General features: G+C 27.1%; 1 protein-coding gene across 1 annotated transcript in view; it reads left to right on the top strand.

Annotated features, from left to right (window-relative positions):
- The window catches only part of LOC117182289 (LON peptidase N-terminal domain and RING finger protein 3), an 87,343-nt gene extending 60,576 nt beyond the window's left edge, over positions 1 to 26,767 (top strand). Inside the window, exons 2-9 of the mRNA XM_033375416.1 lie at positions 2,419 to 2,537; positions 4,826 to 4,948; positions 9,209 to 9,424; positions 12,095 to 12,194; positions 13,878 to 14,077; positions 17,733 to 18,034; positions 21,249 to 21,456; positions 25,208 to 26,767. Coding sequence (XP_033231307.1) covers positions 2,419 to 2,537; positions 4,826 to 4,948; positions 9,209 to 9,424; positions 12,095 to 12,194; positions 13,878 to 14,077; positions 17,733 to 18,034; positions 21,249 to 21,456; positions 25,208 to 25,567 — 1,628 coding nt within the window. The 3' untranslated portion in view covers positions 25,568 to 26,767. The remainder of the gene's footprint in view (positions 1 to 2,418; positions 2,538 to 4,825; positions 4,949 to 9,208; positions 9,425 to 12,094; positions 12,195 to 13,877; positions 14,078 to 17,732; positions 18,035 to 21,248; positions 21,457 to 25,207) is intronic.
- Positions 26,768 to 26,832: the final 65 nt, after the last annotated feature.

Here is a 26,832-nt window from a genome sequence, read left to right as displayed (position 1 = left end):
TACTTGAATCCTCAACCAAAAATGATTAATTTTAAACGAGAGAGTTGTCGAATTTGAAACTAAAAAAAATTAATTTTCAACAAAATAGTTTAATTTTCAACCAAAAAGATTAAGTTTCCACTTAAATGATAAATCTTTAACAAAAAAATTAATAAATTGTTAGTAGAGTGGTTAAAGTTTCAAATATATAGTTGAATTTTTAACCAAAAAGGATTAAAAATTTTAAATAAAAACCAGCCGAATTCTACTATAAAAGAAAAAATGAATTTTAAATCAATTACTTGAATCCTTAAACGACGAAGATTAATTTTACATCAGATAGTTGCATTTTCACAAAAAAAAACCTAAATTTCGCCCAAAACAGATCAGTTTCGAAAGGCCAAAAACGAATTTTAAACCAAAAAAGATCAATTTTTAACCGAGAATAGAATATTTACATTTTCATTAAAAAAAAATTAAGTTTCAACCCAAAAAAAGAACGAATTTTCGAAAAAAGAATTTCATTTCCAATCAAATTGTTTAATTTTCAAATAAAAAATCAATTTTCTACCAAAAATAGAATATTTAAATTTTTAATTAAAAAATAACGAAATTGCTTACTTTTAAACCAAAGATATTAATTTTCAAATAAGAAGTCTAATCTTAAACTAAAAAATATTTTGTTATTTTTAATGAAAGACAGTTGAATTCTACCAGTACGACGAACTTTCAACAATGTAGTTGAATCTTCAACCTAAATTATTTAATTTTCAATCGTAAAGTAGCATTTTCAAATAAAAACGATAAATTTTCTATAAAAAAAATTTGGTATCATAGCTATCTTATATTGCATTAATTTATTTTTTATTTGAGAATTTAAATAAATGATTTATTGAAAAATTGAAAACAATTTTATTGGAATATTTCAAGAACGATTAATAATACTGAATGAAGAAATAATTTATTATTTGAAATTAAGAAGGTAAAAATTATGTGGTTTGAAATTAAGACAAATCAAAACAGAAGTATCTGAAATTGATTTTTTAGTAATTTAATAACTTGGCTAGTATTGAAACTATTTTAATATTGAAAATATCTTAAATTGAAAGATTTTCAGTTTAAAAAAGTTTTAATTTCAAAATTTTCGTCAATTAAATTTATTTTAAATTTTAAATGAAAATTCATATTAATTTTATCTTCAAAGTTACTTCATTTTTAACATTTTTAGGAATAAATCAATTTCAAAGTGTTATAATTTAATATTTTTATCGTCTGAAATGGCGGTAACTTTATTTTTTGATCCTAAAAAATATGCTCAATCAAATGTTATCAATAGATTATATTTTTTAAGTAATATCAACCAAAAATTGCAGAATTTAAGAAGCTTTAATTTTGAAGCATTTAATTAAGTTTGAAGTTTAAAATGTCGAATATTGTACTCGCTTTGAATAAAAATTTATTTAAGTTCAAGAGTTTCCGTTATAAAATAATTCAATTTGGAACACTTTTAATTAGAAAAAATACAATTTCCATCCTTTTAAAATTTAAATGATTCAATTTTTAATCTAATATATAATTATTAAATTTTAAAAACTTGAAAATTATCTTTAAAAGTTTGATGCCACTTTTTATAAACTTGTTTCAAAATTCCATGCGACTTTCTGGTAATTTTAGGAAACTATTGTGAATTTAAAATGGAATTATAAAAAAAAATTATGCCACAATGTGTATTATAATTTATACATGATCTGATTTTTGAGACGATAATCCTATTTTTAAATAAAATGGAATTTTTGACATTTTGAAATGTTCTTTAGGTATTATTTTTCTTGACTCAGCACTTCATGGAGAAGTCACTAGCTGACTTTACCCCGCACCTTATCCGACTTTACCCCATACCCATTCCGATTTTACCCCGTAATTTAGTCGACTTTACCTAATAGTGTAAATAGGTTGCCCCGCGTCCTACCTACCCCGCATTGAGTCGACCTTACCCTGTACTCTATTTGTCCTAACTCCGCACTTAGCCGACCTTACCCCATAACCTATCCGTATTTACCCCGCACTGAGTCGACCTTACCGCGTACCCTATCTATCATAGCCCCGCACTTAGTTGACCTTACCCCATAACCTATCCGTATTTACCCCGCCCTGCGTCGATCTTACCGCGTACCCTTACCATCCTAACCCCGCACTGAGTCGACCTCACCGCGTACCCTTACCGTCCTAACCCCGCACTTAGCCGACCTTAACCCGTACCCTATCTGTCATAACCCCGCATTTAGCTGACCTTACCGCAAACCCTATCTGACTTTACCCCGTACTTCAGTGACTTCAGATGTTTTTAGTACTTAGTCTTATCTTATAGGATTGTAGTAATCCTTAGGATTATCATTGAATAAATAGTTTATCTTACAATCTTGTTTTTCTCTGTTTCAGCACCAAACAGTCCGCTGCATCTCAGCAACAGGGCACAAGCCTTACTTTTGCTAAATAGGCCACAAGCCTCCCTCACTGACGCCGATCATGCTGTTCGATTGCGACCAGACTGGGGCAAGGTTAGCAATTTTACAAAATATTAAAAATAATATTATAGAGATTAATTTATTTACTTTTGAATAAAGAATCACTCTGAATCAGACCAAAGCAAGTTATTTCTAAATATTTTCTACTAATCATTTCAGTACCGCGAAGCGGGACTAACCGGAACAAACTGTGGGGAAAGCGGGACACAGGAAATCTTGAATTTCGCAAATTATGTTGAATTTTCTGACACCACATGTCTCGGTTTGCCTCGTGTTTCGGCACCTCCTGTTTATTAACTTAAACTATTTTGTGATTTGAAAACAATAAAACAAATCCTGTTTCAGAGAGTCGCAAAAAAATTATTATTATTGTACAAATGCAGACTTTTCACGGAATCCCTTAATTTTTTTTTTTTTTTTTAAGAAGTCCTGTTTTTTTCTCTTTTTTTATAGAAACTTACTCTCTTTCTCGTTTTTCGCTTAAATGCGGACTGAATTAATAGCAGCCAAGAAGAAGATTCAATTATTTTTGGTTGGAAAGTAATTATTTTTAAGTGAAAAGTATACTATTATATTTTTGTTTAAAACGTTATCTCTTGTGAATGAAAATTCTACTATTTGGTTGAAATTTGTATTATTTGTAAAAAAACTTAATTTATATTTAGAAGTCAACTTTTTTGGTTAAGAATTCAAATGCCTGGTTGAAAATTGAACTTCTTTGGTAAAAATTAATTTTAATAGTTAAATACTTAACTGTTTTATTAGAAATTCGTTATATTTGTTGAAAATTAGATTTTTTTAAAATTTAACTTTTCTATTATTAGTGAAAAATGTATCCTTGTTTAGTTAAAAATGAAATTTTGTATGAAGAATTAATCTATTTTTGTTAAAAATTGACCTGCTTGGTTGAATGTTAAATTACTTTATCATAAATTCGTTTCATTGGTTGGAGATTGAACTATTTTGTTAAAAATTCCTTTTTTTTAATTAATTTTTTAAACGGAAAGTTTAACTATTATTTTTTCGTTTGAAAATTAATCTTTTTCACTTGAAAATTCAACAATTATGTTAAGAATTAATGTATTTTTTGAGAATTTGTCCTTTTTGTTTGGAAATTCATCTGTCTTCCTCGAAATATAGTTTTTTTAAATCGAAAATTCAACTTTTTTTTACAAATTCGTCTTTTCGGTTTCGGTTTCGGCTTCGAAAATTTATATTTTTTATTCAAAATTCAACTACTTGGTTGAAAGTAAAACTGCTTTGTCGAGAATAACTTTTTTTTTTGTTGATGATTTATTGTTTTAATAGAAAACTACTTTCCTTTCTTGAAAACTGAACTATTCCACTTTCGGTTTAAAATTCAGCTTTTTTAGTTAAGTATTCATTTATTTGGTTTAAAATTCGTCTTTTGGTCAAAAATTCATTTTTTGCTTAAATATCGATTTTTTTGCTGAAAGTTTATCCATTTTCTTCAAAGTTCACTCTTTGAAATGAAAATCCATACTATTTCTTCCAAAAAGAAAATCTATCCCTCTTGCTTAAAACTTTCATTAATCTGTCGAAATTTCATCTCTATTGGTTGAAAATGTAACTTTATAGTTAAAAAATAATCATTTTTGTATAAGGATTCAACTATTTTCTTAAAAATTAACTTTTTTTGTACAAATTCATATATTCATATTAAAAATTCAACAGTTTTATAAGAAAAATCTACAGTTTGGTTTAAAATCTTTATTTTTTTTTTTTGTTATCGAAAATTATTTTTTTTTTACTATAAATTTAACTATTACATATATGGTTAAAGAATTATAGTTTTATTTTAAAATTCATAATACGTCTTTGTAAGTTGAAAATTCCATTATTTGATTTAAAATTTAACAATTTAGTTCAAAATTTAATTTATCTGTTGAGAAATCCAGTATTTCGTAAAAAAGTACAAATTTGTCCCGCTTTTTAACAATTTTTCAATTATTTGGTTGTGAATTCAACTGCTTTGTTAATGATTGATTTTTTAATACTATAAATTCAACTATTTGTTATGAAATTTAATTATTCTGTTCAAAATTCCCCTATTTTGTTAAAAATGTTTTCCCTATTTTTCTTAAATTCTAGACGGTTTGTATGGATCTATTTAATTGGAAGAATTTATTTTGCTATTATTTCCCAATTTTTTCAAAAGACCACCCCATTTTCCCTATTTGGGGGAGAGATTTTTCGTCTACGAAGTCTGCAAATAAACAAAATAATTGCATACACTTTTTTTGAGTTATTTCATATAATATTCTATTGTAATATTACAAAATTGGTATTTTTTAATCTAGGGTCATTATAGGAGAGGGCTAGCTTTGTCGGCATTAGGAAGGCACGAGGAGGCAGTTTTTGCTCTTTGTACGAGTGCGGCGATTGACAAAAATCCACAAAATGTTCGCCATGAACTAACGAGGGTAGGCAATTTTATTTTTACATAATTTTATTTTTATCATTTTGCGGAATGTTTTTCATTTGAAAAATAACAATTTAGGAGAGCCTCAAACCCCATGCATTTTAAATCGTATTTTCCATAAGACAAAAAGACGTTTTTCTGAATAAATTGTTCAAACAATTAATTATTGTTTTAAGTAATTTTCTCTTAGAACAGAGCTAGAAAGTCAAGGTTCTTCAACAATGTTTTACTTTTGCCCAATTTTCAATTAGAGTGAGGTAATATTTAATAAATGTTGATATAAATAATTATTGAATTAGTTTATTATTATTACATTTAAATTGAATAATGATAGAAAGTTAAGGTTTTGTCTAAAATTTTCAACTATTTGTCTACATTTCAGTTGGATTCAGTTAATAATTAATTCAATTTAACAAAATAATTATTTAAACAAATTATAATTTTTTATAACTATGTTCTTCTTTATCGATGCAAGGCAGTTGCGGTTTCTTCTGAAACTTTTCACTTTTTACCTAATTGTTACTTAGCGAAGAAATAAATAATGCAAGTGAACAAACGCAGTTGCTTAAATGTTTGGTTCAATTTTCAGTCAGTGAGATTATAATTATGCAAGTTAATAAACATGATTATTTAAACAAATACTTATTTTTTATAACTATATTTTCTTGGATTAATGCTAGAAAGCTGCTTCTTTTCTGAAATCTTCAGTTTTGCTTTAACTTTTTATTTTTGGACAGATAGTAAGTGAACCTCAAAAAGAAAAACAATTCAATATTATTTTATTGTTTGAATTGAATATTTTTTTATCTTTTCGCTACCCAAAAAATTCTAAAGATCCCTGTGATCCTTGTAGAAAACATTTAACATATTTCAAATATTTTTTTTTATTTCAGAAAAATATATTCCCAAAAACAAAAGAGATTTTTTGAAATATTATTTTCTCTAATGCTTATTTATCAATTGTTCATAATTAAAAAGGAAAAGCACAGTTAGCCATTTTAGAAAAAACAGCAACTCTCTGGCACTTGTCCAAGAGAAGATAGTTATAAACAATAATTCATTTATTAAACAACTATTATAGTTTAACTTGCATTTATTGTTACTATACAAAGGGAAAAATGAAAAAAGTAAAAAATTTCAGAAAAATCGCAACTACCTAGCATCAATATAAGAGAATATGGTTATGAACAATGATAATTTGTTAAGTAATCACGTTTATTAGTTTTTATTAATTATTACCTGACTCTAAGTATAAAGTGGGCATAAAATTGAAATTTTCAGGAAAAAGCTGCACTTTTCAAGCATTAATATAGGAGAAGATAGTCATAAATAATAATAAATTATTCAGACAATAATTTTTGTTAACTTGCATGAATTATTACCTCATGAAATAAAAAGTGGACATGAAGTTAACAATTACAGAAAAAACGGCAACTATCTAGCATTACTATAATATGAGAAGATAGTTAAGAACAATAATAATTTGTTTAAACAATTATTTCTGCTAAATTAAATTAAATATTAACTCACTTCAACGATAAAACTGAAACAAAAGTTTAAAATTTCAGAAAAAACCTCAATCTCTAGCTTTATTTATTTAAAATAATAATAGTTTTTCTAAACTATTGAGTATGTTAACATTGATTAACTTTTACTTTACTTTATTTGAAAATTTGACAGAAACAAGGAAATTTCTTAAAAACGGCGACCTTCTATCTCTATTCCAAGAGAAAATTCCCAAAAACCATAATAAATTGTTTAAACAATTCTTGTGAACGTCTTATTACTAGCAGTATAAAATACTATTTTATATAGTAGGAACAATTAACATTTTTTTAACGCAAAGAAATTATATTCAGTGGTGAAAACTCGCAAACCCCATTTTTTCCTTATGGGGTTTTTTGGACACCTATGAAACAAAATTATGGGATGTTATATATTTAAAAAATAATATTCGTATTCTTCGGTTAATTGTGAACAGAAATGTTGATTTTCAACTAGATTCACTTATTATTAAATATTCTAAATAAAATTTACAAAAACGTAGTTTTATTCTTATGGGAAATGCGTGTTACCTCTATAAGTATCATTAAAAAAATGCATTTTATGTCCACCCAACTATGCAGTCTTTTCTTATAAAAAGAATTATAATCGATCAGTTGAGAAATTAAATGTTCATAAAGTGACGAGTTTTCCTCAATTTTGAAGCAACTTCAAAGTGAAAATTAAATTTAATTAAATAATGCGTTGATTAAGAAGCTTTCAAAGTATAATTTTCCTTTAATTGAATTTAATTCGGATTTAATTAGAAATTGCTTATCTGTACTAAATATTAAATTCAAATATCTTTTATTCCTAATAATTTTGTAATTTCGATCTTGGAAAAATTATATAATGAGCAAGTTGTTTGTGTAAGATTGAAGTTGCCTGCGGTGACAAAGCTTGACTGAATCTTACGCAATTCGTTTTTAACTTGCTTAATGCTATTATCATATAAAATCTATTGTTGCCTAATACACCTTTTCTAGATATTAACCCATTTAAACTGCATGCATCAGGATGTAATACTTTTATTAAATTATTTAGTTAAAAAAATTAAAAATTCTTCAATGAAGTTTTGAATAAACCTAAAAAACAAACCCACACGCAATTATTTATATTTTTTAATACAATTTTTGAATTAAAGTGCGATACTGATATGAATATAAATTTTGTTTTTTGATAGCATCTATTATTTAAAATTAAAAGAAAACAAAAACAGAATAATATGTTTGAAAAAATTGGAAAATGATGTCCCACATTCAAAACTAATATATAATATTTTTGTGAGATGTACATTTTTTGTAAATATCAGTTTCCGTCGAAAAACATTGACTTAATTCAAAATTCTTAAAAGATTCTAAATCTCGTTCAAGTTATAATGATTTTCGTTTAAAAATACTAATTTTCTATTCAAAATGCCAACGTAACCTTAAGTTATTAAAAATTATAAATATTCTTTGAAATCTGATAAATTTTTAATAAAAATTTCAATTTTAGGTGAAGCATATCAGCTTAAAAATGTATTATCTTTCTTGAATTGCAATAATTTTTTAATAAAAGTTCCGATTTCCAGCATTAAATTAAAAAAAAAACCCAAAATTGTACAAAAATGATTAATTTAATGATTCTGTATGATAAATAATCTGAAAAATTAAAGGATTTTCTTTTATTGGAAATACTGATTTTCAAATAAAAACACTAGCATAACAGAAAATTCTTCCAAATTATAACCTTAAATTGTCTCATAATTATAGTTCTCCTTTAAATCGATATCGATATTTACAGTAAAACCGTTACCTTATGTAACCCATAATTTAAAAAAAATGGTATCTTTTTTTAAAGCTATCAAATTTTTTGCTAAAAATATCGATATCTGGCGTAAAACGTCTACATAACCTAAAACTTTAAAAACATTATGAACCTTCTCTGAAATTTAATTATTTTGAAATAAAAATTTATATTTTAGGTCAAGCGTGCAACAAGAAAATCCTAAAGTTTTTGGTAAATTGTAGATATTACTTAACATCTAATAATTCTGTATTAAAATGATTAATAATTCATGAAAAAACAGTCACGTAACAAAAAATTGTTACAAATCATGAATCTTTCTTCAAATTAGATTAATTTTGTATAAAATAACTGATTTTTGAATAAAAACGCCAGCTTAACCTATAACTGTGAAAAAATCTTTAATCTTTGTTTTAAATTCAATCACTTTTTACTAAAAATACCATTTTCTGGTAAAAACTCCATATATAACCTAAAAATGTCTTAAAATTGTGAATTTTCTTTCAAATCGATTTATTTCGCAATGAGTTTTGTTCGAAACTGCCAATTCGGATATTTAAAAGGGCGAACGTAACCTAAAATTGTTCAAAAAATATGTAGAGTTAAAATCTAATGATTTTCTTTCAAATTCCAGTTTTTGGAAAAAAACGCTTAAAAAACCGAAAAATTTTTCTTTGTTGAGAAAATTAAAATTTTTTTAAACTAATATTTTGTTTACTAAAAATACCTATTTCCGGTACAGAAATCTAAAATAATCTGAAATTGTTGAAAATTGAAATCTTGATAATGAACTTAGTCTTAAAATTTTATTTTCCACCTTAAAAAATATAGCAGACCAAAATTTATAGAAATTTAAGTTTTCTTTGAATTTTCAAAAATAATTATTCATTTTTTCAAGGATTTATTATTAATAACAGTTATTTTATTCCAGGCGCTCCATAGAGCATTATCACCAAATTTAAGAAGAAAAACAAACGCTTTTATTTTAACCCCATACAACTCAGTGGAGAATTCTATCCGTACAAAAAGAAAACGTCACCATTTATTGCTGCCCTTAATGAGTTCGAGTCATAGACATCGAAGAGCAGCACTAAACACTTCCGATTGTGAAGATAATAGTAGTGGAGGAGAGGAAGAATTTACTCAGGTAAAAAAAAATATAATTTTATGAATGCTCAGAAAATAATTTATAAAAAATATCGAATCGTCGATTTTTTCAATTGAAATATAATATTTCACCAGATTCGGAAGAATGTAATTTTGCTAATTCGTACCTAAAGCTCCCAAAATTAATTTTTTTCTTTTTTTTTTAATTTGTTGTTACTTCTTTTTAGTAAACTAAGGTAATAGGTTCATATATTTTTAAGTTCAAGAAAAATGTTCCACAAAAAATACCTCTTGCACTTTTGTGATTTCTTGTTAGGTTTACGAGAAACATTTGAAAATTATAGTTTTCAGAGAACTAAATTATTCTAGATTTTCTTCAGTGCTCTTAAAGTATAATTCAGTCAATGTAATTCTTTAAATCATTTTTCAATTCTCGAATTCTTTTAAATTTATTGAAACTTTTGAATCCTTTGAAACTCTTTGAATTCATTGAATTTTTTAAAATTAATATTTATTTAAATCTCTTTAATATGTTTGAACTTGCAATTAATTTCTTTGAATTCAAAATTAATCCACTTAAATTCTTTTTAATTAATCTTGAATTAACACTGATGTTTTTTATTTCTTGATTATTTGCATTTCTGACACTCTTTAATTTCGTTGGACACTTTGAATTCTTTAAACTTTCTTAACTCTTATTAAGTCATGGAAGTCTATCAATTCTTTCATTTCTTTCTATTTCATTAATTGTTTTAATTCCTGAAATTCTTAGAATTTTTTGAATTATTTGATTTATTTGAATGAATTCATAAAGTTCATAAAAATTTCTTGAATTCATTCAATTTTTTTAATTCTTTGAATATTTTCAATTTGTTTAATGATTTTAATTGTTTCGATTACTTGATTTCTTGTTAATTCCTTTAATTATTGCATGTTTTTTTTTAATTATTTAATTTCTTACAATATTCTTGCAATTCCTTGAATTCTCTAAATTCTTTAAATTCTTCGAATTCTTTATAAGATTTGATTTCTTTGAATGTTTCCGATTCTTTGATTTCTTTCAATTCCTTAAATTCTTTGAATTCTTATAATTCCTTGAACTTTTTGAATTCATTGCATTTCTTTGATATTTTAAGTTCCTTGAATCCCTGAAATAGCTTGAATTCTTTCAATTTTATATTTCTTTTAATTCCTTTAATGAAAAAAATTCTTACAATTCCTTGAATTCTCTAAAATATTTAATTTCTTTGTATGGTTAGGACTTTCTTAATTCTTTCAATTCTTTAAACTTCTTGAATTTTTTTATTTCTCTGAATTTTTTCAAATTCTTTTCTCTCTTTCAATTCCTTGAATTTCTTGGAATTCTTATAATTTCTTGAATTTTATTAATTATTTTCATTCCTTGAATCTTTTAAATTCCTTGAATCCTTTAAATTTCTTAAATTCTTCGAATTCTTTAAATTATTTAATTTCTTAGAATGTTCAGGATTCTTTTGAATTCTTTCAATTCCCTAAATTTTTTTCATTATATAATTTCTTTAAATTCCTTTATTTTATATAATTCTTGAAATTTCCTTGAATTCTTCTAATTTCTTTAATCTTTTTAATTCCTTTAATTCGTTAAATTCCTTGAATTATTGCATTTTTTGAAAGTTGTCAAAATCTTTTATTTTAATTCCTTCAATTATTTCTTGTGGTCGAATTCTTATAATTCCTCGAAAACTTTCAACTGCTTACATTCCTTGAATTCCTTTAATTATTTTCATACTTCAATTATTTCAATTCCTTTAGTTCCTTTAATTCCTTTGATTCTTTCAATTCCTTCAAGTTTTTTATGTTTATTGAATTCTTTGAATTCTTTAATTTATTCGAATCTTCGAATTATTTTCATTATTGGATTTCTTGGAATTCTTTATATTATCTTAACTTCTTTTCAAATATCTTAAATTTTTGACATGCAAACCTTTTAATTAACATTTTGTACCTTTTGTTGCTCCCAGGAAAAATGTAAAAATCCGATTTTATGTATATTTACTGGCTACAAAAGTATAGGTAGCAATTTTTTTTAAATAGACTTCTTATATTTTTAAACAAACTTTCGCTATTTTGTTTTAAAAATTGTTTTTTTTTCAAATAGGCGTCAAAATTCAAGTACTCCTCATTTTTTGTTTACAACATTTTTTTTCTTTCTTTTCCTTACTTTCTTTGTTTTTTTCTCTTTCTTGCTCTTCTTTTTGATTTTTTTTTTAATTGGACAAATATATTTCACCTAATTTCCTTTAAAAAAACTACATATTTCGTCACGGCGAGATTCTGGGAACGAAAGTGTAGAACCTGCCTGATTTAAAATGAATTTCATAAACAATAATTTAGAAGGTAATTCATAAAAAAATTAAAAACCTTTTTAAACAAAAAAAATTGGAAGCAAAAAATATTTATCTTAAAATTTCACAATTCGAGAATAGTTGCAATCGCTAATTCAAGCCGAGAAAGGCAACCTAAATGCATTCGTAACGTCAAGAACCCAATGTATAGGTTAAACCGGTCGAATTCCTCGCGATATGAATCTGGCAGGTTACGTAACGACAAGTGAACTTTGGTGGAACAAGAACCGTGTAATTTAACCAACAGAAATTTATTTCATCAAAATTTTTTTTGCCCATTTTTTAAATAAAAAAATATAATATGAAAAATAATTTTATTTTTCCAGACAATTTGTCGATCGCCTTTATCCAGTATGACGCCACAAGACAATGTGAAATTGCACGCAACTTTGGACAGGGTATTTCAAGAGGTCGAAAAGTTGAAAAGTAAGTTCAAAAGAAAAATCATACAAATTAAATCCTCGATGTTCAAAAATATGTTTATTTAACTCCAGAATGATTATAATAATTAATAATAATAATCTTCGAATTCCAATTAATTTTGCATTTCAGAATAAAACGATTTTTTTTATAACTCGTAATGCACAAATTGAAAATTAATTTTTATAATTACCGAATTTGATATTTCCCGAATGAAAAAATTTCCGATTGAAAATTGCGAATTATAAAACATCTGACACTGCAAAATGCCCGAACTATAAAATTGTGGAATTTAAACAATTTAAGAAAATCAATTTTTAATCACTCATATTTTTTCCTTAAAAATGCGGAAAGTAAATATTTTGACAAGCAAAATTTAGCTTGTATATACAAAGTATTTTAAAAAAATTATTTTTTGAATTTGAATCAACAATAATTGAAAAAATTGTTCTCAATGCTCATTGTTCAATGCTTATCTATTGCTCAATCAAAAAAATATTGCATTGAGAAATTCATGTTTCAGTTATTGTTGTTTTAAATTGAAACAATAATTTTTTGAAATACATTCAACAAAAAATATATATTCTTTGAACCAAAAGTTTAATTATTGTATTTATTTTTGACAAATGAATAATATTAATTTAGGAACAATAATTTAAGTTATTCAGAATTGGAAAATTTGTAATTTGCACATTTTAAAATTCGGCAATATTATAAACTATAGGAAATTTTATTATTCGGGAATATTTAAACTCTGTAATATTATTAACTATTCAGAAATTTTCCCATTCGGAAATTTGACATTTTGACAATTTCATCACCTGGGGAACATTTTTTTGTCGATAATTTTATTTTTTTGGGATTTTTAAGTCCCATACAAAATTCACGAAATTAGAAAAATGTTATTCTGTTAAAATTTCTTGATTTTGAACTTTTCTTCTTGTTTAGAATAATTTAATTTGAAAGGTTTATAGCAGAAAAATTTGTCCTTTTTGAATGCTAAAAATGACGGTAAATTTATTTTTTGATCCTAGAAAAATACGTAAAATCAATTTTAATTTTAAATAATTTTTTTGTGTGTAATAAGATTTTTATATTGTCGAATTTTACTCGCTTTGAATTGAAATTTATTTAAATTCAAAAGTTTTCAATTCTAAATTATTTCATTGTAAACGCCTTCCATTAGAAATAATATTATTTCAGTTCCTTTCTATTTAAAATGATCTAATTTTTAAAACTCTAATCCCTTTTCGAAATTGTAATATGAAATAATTCAATTTGGAGTTTCTTCAATTAAAAAGAGCGATTTTCAATTTTTCACACTTTGAATAAAAAAATCTACAATTTTAACTTTTTTCTATAAAATTCGCCAATACAAAAAATAGGAGTCTGAAATTTTCCAACTTGGAGAGCTTCTGATTGAAACATTTTAAAACCCAAACACGTTCAATTTCAAATTATTCAATTTCAAACTTTTTACTTGAAAATAATACGGGTTTAATTCCTTTTTATTCCATTCAAAATATTTTCCTTTTTCAGGATTCTACCTTATTTTAAATTGTTTAATTTCAAACATTTTTAGTTTAAAATTGTTAAAAGTTTCTTTCTATCTCAAGCGCCTTCAATTCGAATCTAATAATTATTAATTATTGCTCAAAATTTTGTAAACCAAAATGTCTCTATCTGTAGGATTGGAATCGCGACCTGCAGAAATTCTCTTACCACCCCTTTCTGGTGGCGCAACCAGTGAATTGGACTGCATTCTTTGCTGCAGGCTATTATGGAAACCTGTCACGACACCTTGTGGACATACTTACTGCTGGATGTGTTTAGACCGTTGTCTGGATTACTCCTCCTCCTGCCCCCTTTGTGTCACTTCTCTTTCCGATGTAAGTAAAATCATACTTGTAATAAAAATTAATAATGTTAGGTTACATTTAACATTTGCATCAGAGTTCGTAAGCAGAAAATCAGGGTTCAATCCCTTGCTAGAATTTTTTTATAATTTTTTTTCAGTATAAAAAATTGTAAATTGCAAATAGCTACTAAATTTTTTGAAAAAGATTTTTTTAAATCTTATAGTTTAAGATCAAAATTTATTAATTTAGCATATTTCAAATTTGGTAATGACCAATTACTGAAAGGAGTGTAAATTTAAAAATAAAAAAAGTCCCTAAATATTGAGTATGGTGATTTATGGGATCTGCAAAATATAACAAAGTAAATAAAATAAAAATAAAAATAGGTTATGGAAAGTAAAATTTTTTATGTTTGTAAATCTTCCCACGAGGAAATTCTCGGTTTCTTCTCTACACTATACATAGTAAAATTCACTATCACCTCTTTGTAAATAAGTTGTAATGCCTACTTGCGGTTAACGATGTTGGAGATTGAAATGGTTGTTTGTGGTCTCAAAAACTGCTTCCGTGTTTGCCTGTAACCGTCATTATCCATTGCCTCTTTTCTCACAATTAAGCCATATTGAAATGATTTATATAATTTTAATGATTAATGCATAATTTATTTAATAATATTATAGTCTGGTGAAGAAGATTCGGTTTTTTGAGAATCTTGATTCATTCTAATGCGTGAAAAAAGATTTGGAAAAATACCGGCAGAAGGAATCGAGCCCCGATTTTTTGCTAAAACACTCAAAGGGCTACCGCCTGATTTAACTAGGAGTAATAAATAAGATTGAATTGGATTTTTAACCATTTCTGCGGGTAAATAATTTTTTTTAAGAACAAAAAAAAATATGCATGAGCCTGGAATTGAACCGGGAACGCCACTGTACATCAGTTCAGAGTTAACCTGTTACGCCACGAAAGGCCTCAGCAGATCTGTTTTTCTTCTTCAAAGCTACTTTTCCATAGAATGTACCTTGAACTCTATAAAATTTCTTCGTGCTATTTCGAATCTTTTTAAATTCTTTCTAATCATTTTAAATTTGTTTGTGTCCTCTCGAAATTCTTTCAATTATTTTGAAATCTATTGAATTATTTTGAATTATTTTCCTGATTTTTTGTAATTCCCAAATTATCTTAAATTCCTTTGAATTCATTTGCATTGTCTTACATTTTATTCCATCATTCGGAATTCCTATCAGTTTTTTTTTTAATTCACTTAAAATGTTTCGAAATGTGTTGAATTCTTTCGGATTCACCTTATTTATTTTTTGTAATTATTTTTATTCTTTTAGATTTATTCACTTTTTTTCAAATTGCCTTGTATTTCACTAAATTTTCAAACCTTATTGAATTATTTTAAAGTTCTTTGAATTCTTTCAAATTCTCTTAAGTTCTTTCCAGTTTCTTGAATTCTTTTAAATTCCCTTCCCTTTTTTGAAATCCCTTAAATCCTTAAAAATGTACTTGAGTTTTTTAAATCGTTCTCATTATTTCAGATTCCCTTGCATCTTATTCAATTTTCTTTAATTCCCTTGAATTTCTTTGAACCCTTTAGCTCTTTAGAATTCCATGGCATTTTTTCGAATCCCTTTTAATTATGTTGAGATTCCTTTGATTCTTACAAATTCCCTTCAGTTCTTTCAAATTCTTTTTAATTTTTTCAAATTGTATTGAATTTCATTGCATTTTTTTTATTTCCTTTATTTTTTTAAATCCCCTGAACTATTTCGAATTCCCTTGAATTCTTTTAAATTCCCTTTTTTTAAATCCCTTAAATCCTTAAAAATGTACTTGTGTTTTTTTAAATCCTCATTATTTCAGATTCCCTTGCATCTTATGCCATTTTCTTTAAGTCCCTTGAATTTCTTTGAATCCCTTAGCTCTTTAGAATTCCACTGCATTTCTTCGAATCCCTTTTAATTCTGTTGAAATTCCTTTGATTCTTACAAATTCCCTTCAATTCTTTCAAATTCTCTTTAATTCTTTTAAATTGTCTCGAATTTCATTACATTTTTCTTATTTCCTTCATTTTTTTAAATCCCTTGAACTATTTTGAATTCCCTTAAATTCTTTCAAATTTCCGTTACCTATTTTGAGTTTCTTTGAATTCTTTCAAATTTTCTTGACCTATTTTGAGTTTCTTTGAATTCTTATTAATCGTCTTGATTTTTAACTCTCTTCAATTCCCGTGTATTATAACGAACTCCATTAAATTATTTTAAATTTCCGTCGTATTTGAATTCCCTTTAAGTCTTTCAAATTCCTTGAATTCCTTCAAATTTGTCTCAAAATCCATTCGACTATTTAAAATTCCTTTGAGTTTAATTATTTAATTATTTCGTAGTCACTTTAATTTTTTGAAACCCCTCTAATTCTTTAAAATTCCCTTGAATTTTTCGAATTGTCTGGAACCCCACTGAATTTTTCGAAATCGTGTGAATTTTTCGCATTTCCTTCAACTGTTTCAAAGTTCCTTAAATTCTTTCGAATTCTCTGACATTTTGTTGACTTCTCTTTTGATTTTTTTAAATTCCTTTAATTTTGTTTAAGTCCTTAAATTCTTTGAATCTTCCTAAATTCTTTCAAATTGACTTGCATTTTCTTAGAATCCCTTTGATTCTTTCAAATTTCTTTGAATTTCTCTAATCCTTCTGAATTCCCTTGCATTTTTTAAAAATTCCTTGAATTTGTTTAATTCTGTTGATTTTTTCGTATTCCTGGAAGTTTTTAATTCTTTTGAGTTCTTTCAAATTCCCTTAAATTCTTTCAAATTTCGTTTTCGAAATTTTCTATAATAATATGCCATAAGGTGTGCTACCAAAATAAAATAAATAAATTGAAATATTTTGACTATATTTAAGAACAATTAAGAATTATTATTGCCATCACTATTGTAGAAAATTATTATTGTAAAAAAGTGTAATATATTTCAAATTAGAGTCATATAAACCAAAACATACCCACTAAATGTTAACTCTTTTCATTTCTTGTATATTACTTCAACGTTAGTAGAGATCCTTTAAAAGTCTTAATGTTATCCAAACATTTTCTTATTTCACACCGGTCATTTAGGCGTAAAAAGGTGCCAACAGAAAGTTTATGCCTTTAGATTTATTGGAATATTTTACCTTAATAAATGCATTGTTCTATAAAATAGTCAATATTATTTTTTTTTGAATTGACAATAAAATGCCGGCAGCAGGATTCGAGCCCGTACTTTCCAGCTACAATCCCGGAGCGTTACCGCCTGATCTAACCGGGAGCTGAAAGACCCTCTCATCGCGGTCCATGTAACACGCAATCTTTCAACTTCGAGGTCCATGTAACTAAAGTCACATGGACCGCCATGAGAGATTGTTTTAGCTTCGCGGTCCATGCAAATAACGTTAAATGGACCGCTATGAGGGAGCCATTTACCTCCACGGTCCATATAAATTAGCGTTACATGGACCGTTTTTTTCTAATGACCCATTACTGGAAGGAATATGAATCAAAACAAAATTTCAAAGTTAGTATTCTGAATCAGAGTTCTGGAAGAAATGGGGGAACTTTTTTAATTGGGTCACTGAAATGGGTGTCATCGCCGCAAGCTCAGTCTCAGCTGCAATCAATCTATGGATTTTTGTTCTTTTTCCAGTACCTGGCGAGCAGCCAAAAGACTGTGACGGACTTTGTGGAGAGGGCTCTAAAGATCGTGGCGCCAAAAGAATACACTTCGAGGGCGGCGAGTCATCGACACGAGCTGGTTCAAGGCCTCGGTCTTCTGGGAAGTGAAGAGATCGCCGTCTTCGTCTGCACAACTGCATTCCCATGCGTTGCATGTCCCCTCTTCGTGTACGAGCCGAGGTACAGACTGATGGTGAGAAGATGCGTCGAGAGTGGCGTCCGCCAATTCGCCATCGCGGCGTGCCTCAACAGAGAAGCCACGGGTGCCAAAAGGTGAGTTGACATTTTTCAGAATTAAATTTGCGTTTCCACAAGGCAAATCAAGGATGATTTTAGAGTCATTGTTATTGGGGCAGCTTTTTCCAAACTTTCATCTGATTAGCTGCAACTATATTTCCTTCATTTAAACTACAGGTGTTTGATTTTGGAACAATTTTTTTTTGCTTTAACTGAAATAGTAGGCGCACAGACTGTGTTCTAAGTAGAAATTTCTACTTTATTGATATTGTGAACATTCAAGAGCTGAAGTGGTTCGTGTCCGTTCACGAACACAAAAACCTCGAAATATCTCGAATCCTTCAAAATTTACTTGAACTTTTTTTAAATCAATTTAATTCTTTCAAAGTTCTTTGATGTTTTTTTAGTTTTTTTGAATTTCTTTATTTTTGTTTATAAATTCCCTGAATTCTTTGACATTCCCCTTAATTATTTTGAATGTCCTTACATTTTTTTTATGCTTCTGCATTTTTTCGAATTCTCTTGAATTATTTTTTTATCTCTTTGATTCTTTCGAATTTCCTGAATTTCTTTTTAATTCCTTGAATAGTTTGGAATTTACTTGAATTCTTTCGAAAATGCTTACATTTTTTTGAAAATCCTGTCGATTCTTTTAAGTTTCTTTGGGTTCTCCGTAATTGTCTTAAATTTTTTCAATTCGTCGTGAAATCCTTTAAACTGTTTGAAATTCCCTTGAATTTTTTTAAATTCCTTTTAATTTTTGGAAATCCTCTTGATTCTTTTGAATTATCTTAAGTTTTTTTGAATACCATTAAATTCTTTATAATTCACTTGAATTCCATTGAATTATTTTTAATTCTCCTGAATTCTTTCAGATTCCTTTGAATTATCTTGAAGTAGCATGACTCCTTCGAATGTTTTGGAATTTTTTACGATCCTCTGATTCTCTCAAATTCCTGGAATTTTCTGGAATTTAAAAAAAATTTGAAATTTAATGAATCCTTTGAAGCTTACTTGAATTTCTTTGAGTTCTCATGAATTTCTTTAAAATCCCTTTGATTTCTTTAAAGGGCCTAGGGGATGAAATTCCTTGAAGTTCTTTAAATTATTTGAAAATCTCTTAAATTCTTTCAAATTTTCTGAAAGTTTTTTAGATCCCTTTGATTCTTTTGAAATACCTTAAGTTTATCCCAATTCCTTTAATCCTTTGAAATTCCATTGCATTTGTGGAAAGTTCTGCAATTATTGAAATTTCTTGAATTCTTTAAAACTTACTTTAATTCTTTCGAATTCCCTCGAATTTTTTGAAGTTCCTTTGATTCTTACAAATTCTTTTATGTTCTTTGTAACCTTGATTTTTTTATTGGTCGCGAAACCCCTCAAAATATTTAAAATTATTCGAAATTCCATTGAACGCTTTCGAATTTTTGTAAATAATTTTTTTTAGATCCCTTTGATTCTTTTGAATTACCTAAGTTATTTCACAATTCATTAAAACCTGTAAAATTTCTTGAATCCTTTGAAAAGCCATTGAATTCCTGGAAATGCCTCGAATCCTTTTAGCTTTACTTGATTTTTTTTTCAATCCCTTCAGTTCTTTCAAATTCCCTTCTATTCTTTCTAATTTTCTCGAATTCCATTATATTGTATTTAATTCTCTTGAATTGTTTCAATTTTTTTAAAATTGTTTTTAAGTTTGCCTTTCGAATTCCTTCAACATTTTTTTAAGATCTTTTATTTCTTTCAAATTCCGTTACGTTTTTTTTTCTCAATTTTTTTAATCCTATGCAATTAACTATAATTCTTTAAGTTCCTTGAATTTATTTGAAATCTCTTTGTTTGTTTTTTTCAAATTCCCTAAATTTCTCTCGAATTCAGTTGATTTTTTCGAATTGTTTTATTTTTCGTAGATTTTTTTTTGTTGGAAATTCCTTTAATTGTTTCAAGTTCTCATGAATTCCTTAAATTTCCGGTAATTCATTGAAATTCACATGCGTTCATTTGTAGTCCCTTACATTCTTTCGAATTATCTGGATTTTTTTAAATACATTTTATTCATTCGAATTTCTTGAAGTTTTTTTAAATTGAATGAGTCTTAGAAATTCCTTAAATCATTTGAAATTCTCTCAAAATTCTGTGCAAGTCCTTAAATCCTATAAATTTACCTTAAATTCTTTCAAATTCTCTTGATTTTTAAAAATCCCTTTAATTATTCTAAACTAAATTAAGTTCTCTAAAATTCTCATAATTTTTTCAAATTATCTGGAAATCCTTTTATTTTTTTGAAAATCATCAAGTTCTTGGAAATTTTCTTGGATTCTTTTGAATTTTTGGAAGTTCCCTTTGATTGTTTCGAATTTTCTGAAATTCTTTTCAATTTTGCAAATAATTTAAAATTCATTTGTATTTTTTTTAAACTCCTTTAATCCTTTTAAATTTACTTCGATTTTTGTTAAATCTCCTTGATTCTTTCAAATTCTTTTGAATTTGTCTAATTGTCTTAAATTCCCTTGAAATTTTTTAGGAAATACCTTGAATTTTGTGAAACTCTCCTAAATTCTTTCGAATACTTAAAAAATTTTGGAAATTCTTTCAATTCTTTTTAATGCTTTTCCTTCAGTTATTTCTGATTACCTTTAACTCTCTGGAACTAACTTGAATTATTTCAAATCCTTTTAAATTGTTTCGAATTCTATTAAATTTTTTTAAAATTATTAGAAGTAGATAAAATAAATGTAGCTTCATACAAGTACATTTTAAAATCCTTAGAACATTTAAACAAGTCTTGTGTATTTTTTTCTATTTATATGCTTCCGAATTTACTTGAATTCCTCGTAATATTTTGACTTTATTTTTCTTCGAATCCCTGAAATTCTCTTTAATCCTTTGGGATTTATTTGGATTCTTTGTAGTCTTTTGAATTGTTTTACTATTTAAAATTTGTTGCATTCTTTTGATTTCTTTGAAATCTTTTGAATATGTTTTTAATCTTTCACTATTTTTGTTTGCTTTGGACAATAGTAGTAGACGGACAGGCTGCGTTCAAAATAGAAATTCTTACCTTACCGACATCAAGAACATTCAAGAGCTGAAGTGATTCGTGTCCGTTGCTTGATTTCACCCAGACTTACATTATTTAAAACCATAAATAATTTCAACCATACTATGAAACTGTAGAACACAAAAGTAATGATATTTTTGTTCAATCTAGTTTATAGTAAGTGAAATGTAATTAAAATAATTTTTTCAGGTATGCTGAATTTGGCACTATGTTGGAAATTCGAGATCGAGTCTTATTGAAAGATGGGTGCAGTATTTTGAGTACAGTGGGTGCCAGGAGGTTCAGAGTTTTATCTGGAGGAGAAAAAGATGGTTACGATACCGCCCGAGTGGAGTTCTTGAGAGACTCGCCTGTTCAGCCAGATCAAGTGCTCAATATTTTAGAACTTCATGATAAGGTAAATTATTTATTAAAATAAGAGTATAGATATTAATTAAATTAATGATTAAATTCTTTAAAATTTTCTTAAATTCTTTATAAATTTGTTGTATTCTTTCAAAACCTATTGAATTCTTTGAATTCACTTGACTGATTTTAAATTCTGTCCACTTTATGTGAATTTCGTTTTAATTCTGGAGAAATTTTTTGAATTCCATCGAATTATTCTGAATTCCTTCGAATTCTCCTGTTTTTTGAGAGATCTCTAAATTTATTTCTAATTCTTTGAATCCTTTTCAAATCCATTAAAATTAAATTCTTTCAAATTCCTTGAATATTAAAAAATTTAATTGAAGTGAAAAAAGAAAAAAATGTCGAACTCACTTAAATATTTTTGAATTTTCTTAAATTCTTTGGGGTTTCCTTGAATTCTTTAAAATTTTCTGGAATTTTTATTTATATTTCTTTGATTCTTTCAAATTCCCTTAAGGTATTTCTAAGACCTTAAATCCTTTTAAATTGCTTGAATCTTTAGAATTCCCCATAATTCTTTAAAATTTTGTGAATCCTTTAAATATCGCTTCAATTTGATCGAATTTCCTTGAATTTTTTCGAATTCCCCTCAGATCTTTTCAATTCCCTAAATCCTTTAAAACTTTCTAGATCCCTTGAAATTACCTTGAATTTTTTTGAATTACTTGAATACTTTAAAATTCCCTTGAATTTATTCTAATTTCCATGCATTTTTTTAAATCTCTTTGATCCCCTTAAATTATTTCAAATTTTCTGAAATTTCCTTGGGATCAGTTTCATTCTTTTAAATTTCCTAATATGTCTTTCAATTCCTTGAATCCTTTCAACTGTCATAAATCTCTTGACATTCCCTTAATTTTTTTAATTCTGTCAAATTTACTTGAATTCATTCGAATTTCCTGGCATTTCTAAATCACTTCGATTCCCTTTAATCTTTTTCAATTGTTTAACCCTCAAAGTGCATTGTGGGTGTAAGACAACCCAAGATATTTTCAAACTCTTATAAACCATATTTAAATCGATAAAATTGAGTATGTGTCGCCATCTAGCTTTAGTCGAACACACTAACTATAAGTAAAGTCGTTTAGCATACTGCGTCAAGCTTCAGCCTACTAACAGCAGCTGCTGAAAGTGGAGGTAAAAAAATCGTGGGGTCTCTAACACCCAGTGTGGACTTCGTGAGTGAAAAAGTAATTTTGGAGCAAATTTTGTTGAAATTTTATTGATTTTGTTATATATGTTTCTTTTTTCAATTTCTTGTATTTTCATAGTATTACATGTCAGAGTTCCTTAATTTTTAGAATAATAAATCGATTTAAAAGCAAAAAATCTGTTTCATCATTTTATCATAAACTTAACTTCAATTGTGCAAATAAATATCTTTTTTGAAAGCCACCATGTTGCAATATTTTTTTCATGAAATTACACTATTTCAAAAGTATAATAATAAATTTTCAGGTTAAAATAATTAAAATTGCGTGAGTTATGAACTTTTAAGGAAAACAAAACCTTGTTTTCACTTTTTTTAAAAATAATTTTGTTAAGAAACTTAAAAGAAATAAATGACTATAAAATCAACTTTACCTCATAAAAGATACCTTAAACTATATCTGATAATTTTATTGTGACAAAATATTCTATAGGGGTTAAACAATACATGATTAAATACGTGGGGGTGTTGGATACCCACGATGCACTTTACCGCGATGTTTACCATTTATGTTCTTTAAAAGTTAAATATCCTAAACATTCTTGTGCTTCTTTGAAATTCTATTGAATTATTTAGAATTCTTCTGAATTTATTTGAAATCCCGTTAATTCTTCTAAATTCTATTGTATTTGTTCTAAATTTCTTGAATTCTCTTAACTTTCTGTGAATTTCTTAAATTATATAATATTCCCTCGAATCCTTTCGAATTCTCATAATTTTTTTTGAAATCCTTTCAATAATTTCGAATTACCTAATTTCCCTTATTCCCTTTATTTTTTGAATTCCCTTAAAATCTTTCTACTTGTCTTTAATTCCATTGAATATCTTTTTGATACTTATGAATCCTTTTGAATTCTCTTGAATTACCTTGAAGGCTGATGATTTTTTTCTTGAATCCTTTGGAATTTTTTAAGATCTTTTCATTGTTTCAAAATATCTCAGTTCATTCTAATTTCTTGAATTCTATAAAATTTTATGAATTCTTTTAAAATATCCGTGAATTCTATTACATTCCTTAGATTCTTCAAAATTTACCTGGATTTTTGGACTTCCCTTGAATTTACTCAAAATCCCTTTGATTTTTACAAATTCCCTGAAGCTCTCTCAAATTCCTTGGAATTTTTCGGAATTACTTGAATTCTTTCAAATACTCTTATATTCTTTAAATGTACCTATGATTCTTCCAAATTCCCTTAAGTTATTTAAAATCCCTTAAAATTCCCTTGAATTTTTTTTTGGAAATGTGTTATATTTTTTATAATTCTCTTGAATTCTTACGAACACATTAGAAATTTTTTCAATTCTTTGCTTCTTTCGAATTCCTTTCAGTTCTTTTATATCCCCTTAAACTCACAATTTTCTAGAATTTTTTAAAATTATTTTAGATTCCCCCGAATTCGATTAAATTCGTATTAATTCGTATTAATTCCTTTGAATTGTTTTGAATTCCGTTGATTTTTTAAATCTCTTGAATTCTTCAAACTCCATATGTTTTTAGGATCATTTCGAATTTTTTCAAATTTGTTTGAATTCTCTTGAATTCCATGAGTCGTTTGGAATTCTTTTAAATTCTTTTGAATTCTTTCGATTTCTATTAAATTTCCTTGGATTATTTTAATTAAATAAAATAAATTTAGCCTTATACCAGTACATTTTAGAACCCTAAGATCATTAAAACAAGTTTTATGTATTTTTTTATTCACATGCTTTTAAATTCACTTGAACACCCTTAATCCTTTGAACCTACTTCAATTCTTGATACCTTGGAGGCAAAAAAATCTAATTTTTGTGCGTTAAATTTTCTAAAAGTATAACATTTCAAAAGTTATTATTTTCATTCGTTTTCTAGTTTTAAAACTTTAAACGCGTTTTTCTTGAAACTACGTTCTTAAAACGGGGCCCGCGATTTCTCAAAAACGGTTTATCCGATTGTTACCAAATTTGAACCAGTTCTTCTAGATATCACTCCACAAGGATTGAACGATTTAAAAAAAAAACTTATTATTTTTTTTTATTAGACAAAAAAAGAAGCGGTTTTTTACCGAAAAAAAAAGAAAATTTGACTTTCAAATTCCGCTATTTCGTAAAAAATGAAAAAATTATTGAGAGAAGTTCAAATATTTGTCCATCAAATGCCATAACACATGTGCTCATATAAATAAAAGTTTTTTCAAACAAAATTTACGAAAAATGGATTTTCTTTTAACGTTAACCCACCCTACCCCCTTAAATTTATTCAAGCTTCTTTTATTCCTTTAGAATAGTTCAGCTCTTTTGAATTCTTTGAATATTTTCTATTCATTGGATTCTCTGTGTTATTTTTTATATTTTATGTTCTTTTTAATTCTCAAAATTCTTTTCAATTCTTCTGAACTCTGAATGATTTTGAATAGTTTTTAAAATTAAGCGCACATCAGAATTGCTCGTTTTTAACACTTCCTTAAATCCCTTTCAAACATAACTACATGTATTTGGATTGAAAAAAAACACAGAAAATAAATAAGACCCTAATAAATTTAATTGGCAGGTTCGATCGAAAAGTAGAAGATGGTGGGACACAGTACCATCGACGCAGCAATCAGAGATCCAACGAGTATTTGGAAGAATGCCAGAAACGGAAGATGATTGGCTGCGCTTACCAGATGGACCATCCTGGACCTGGTGGTTATTAGCCATTTTACCACTAGGACCTCAACTTCAGGTTGGAATTCTGGGTACGACGAGACTTGAAAAACGTCTGAGAGCAATCGAAAAAACCCTGGATCATATGGAACAAAGACAATTAACAGTGACTCCAGCAACTTCCGAAGAAACAACAACATCCTCCAGCATTTGCAGAGATGATGCCATGAATGAAAGCACCGTTTCCATGGTTCAACAATCCTAGGGTTGGCTCTCAAAACTCATTCAGTCGACTTTCCATCAATCGATCGACAAATTTCTCAAAAAATTTCTTCAACAAAGTCTGATCAATCTATAAGCAAAAGCACATACACACACTTCACATTAATCTACTTTCATTGAATCGATTTCCTTCTCTCAAATGCGCTTCAACTTTCCACTGATTCAAATCTGTTCTTCCAGAATTATACATATGTATGATAATTACATTTAATGATTAACGATATTTATAAATTGTAAGAAAATTGGCAATTTATTATATCATTCAATGGTAAACCAGTGTTCGAAAGAAAACCGTTGTTTCAAAAAATCACCGTTACACTTTTCTCAACCAATATATATTTGACCCATGAAGCAATACAATGTTCTGTTCTAAATTCAATTAAAAATTGCAATTTAGGTGTGAAAATGCAACAATGGTTATTTTTCAGAACACTGGAACAAACTAGTATGCATAATGTTTCAATTTTATAGTGACGTATAAAGTTGCAAAAAAGAGTGACAGTAAGGCTTTTAAAACAGCTTGGGGTTTCACCACTTACATAATGCGTCTACGAGGATGCATTGTTAAATGTAATATTTTAACCGTCCTAAGTCGGCACAGTAAAAGTTCTTTTTCTAAAACACAGGTTAAAGCAAAATAATCCTTAGTCGGCACAGTAATGATTTCGATCTAAACATAAGGTAAAGTAAAGTGTTCCTAAGTCGGAACAGTAAGATTTTTTCTCTAAAACAGAGGGTAAAGTAAAGTGGTCCTAATTCAGCACAGTAAGATTTTTTTTTCTAAAACACAGGGTAAAGCAAAATAATCCTTAGTCGACACAGTAATGATTTCAGTCTAACCAGAAGGTAAATTAAAGTGGTCCTAAGTCGGCACAGTAATATTTTTTCTCTAAAATAGAGGGTAAAGTAAAGTGGTCCTAATTCGGCACAGTTAGATTTTTTTTCTAAAACACAGGGTAAAGCAAAATAATCCTTAGTCGGCACAGTAATGATTTCGATCTAAACATAAGGTAAAGTAAAGTGGTCCTAAGTCGGAACAGTAAGATTTTTTCTCTAGAACAGAGGGTAAAGTAAAGTGGTCCTAATTCGGCACAGTAAGATTTTTTTTTCTAAAACACAGGGTAAAGCAAAATAATCCTTAGTCGGCACAGTAATGATTTCAGTCTAACCAGAAGGTAAATTAAAGTGGTCCTAAGTCGGCACAGTAATATTTTTTCTCTAAAATAGAGGGTAAAGTAAAGTGGTCCT

The sequence above is a fragment of the Belonocnema kinseyi genome, chromosome 10 (assembly GCF_010883055.1).
Source record: "Belonocnema kinseyi isolate 2016_QV_RU_SX_M_011 chromosome 10, B_treatae_v1, whole genome shotgun sequence".
Lineage (NCBI taxonomy): Eukaryota > Metazoa > Arthropoda > Insecta > Hymenoptera > Cynipidae > Belonocnema > Belonocnema kinseyi.
The sequence above is the reverse complement of the archived record's forward strand: the minus strand, read 5'-3'. Positions and strand labels throughout refer to the sequence as shown.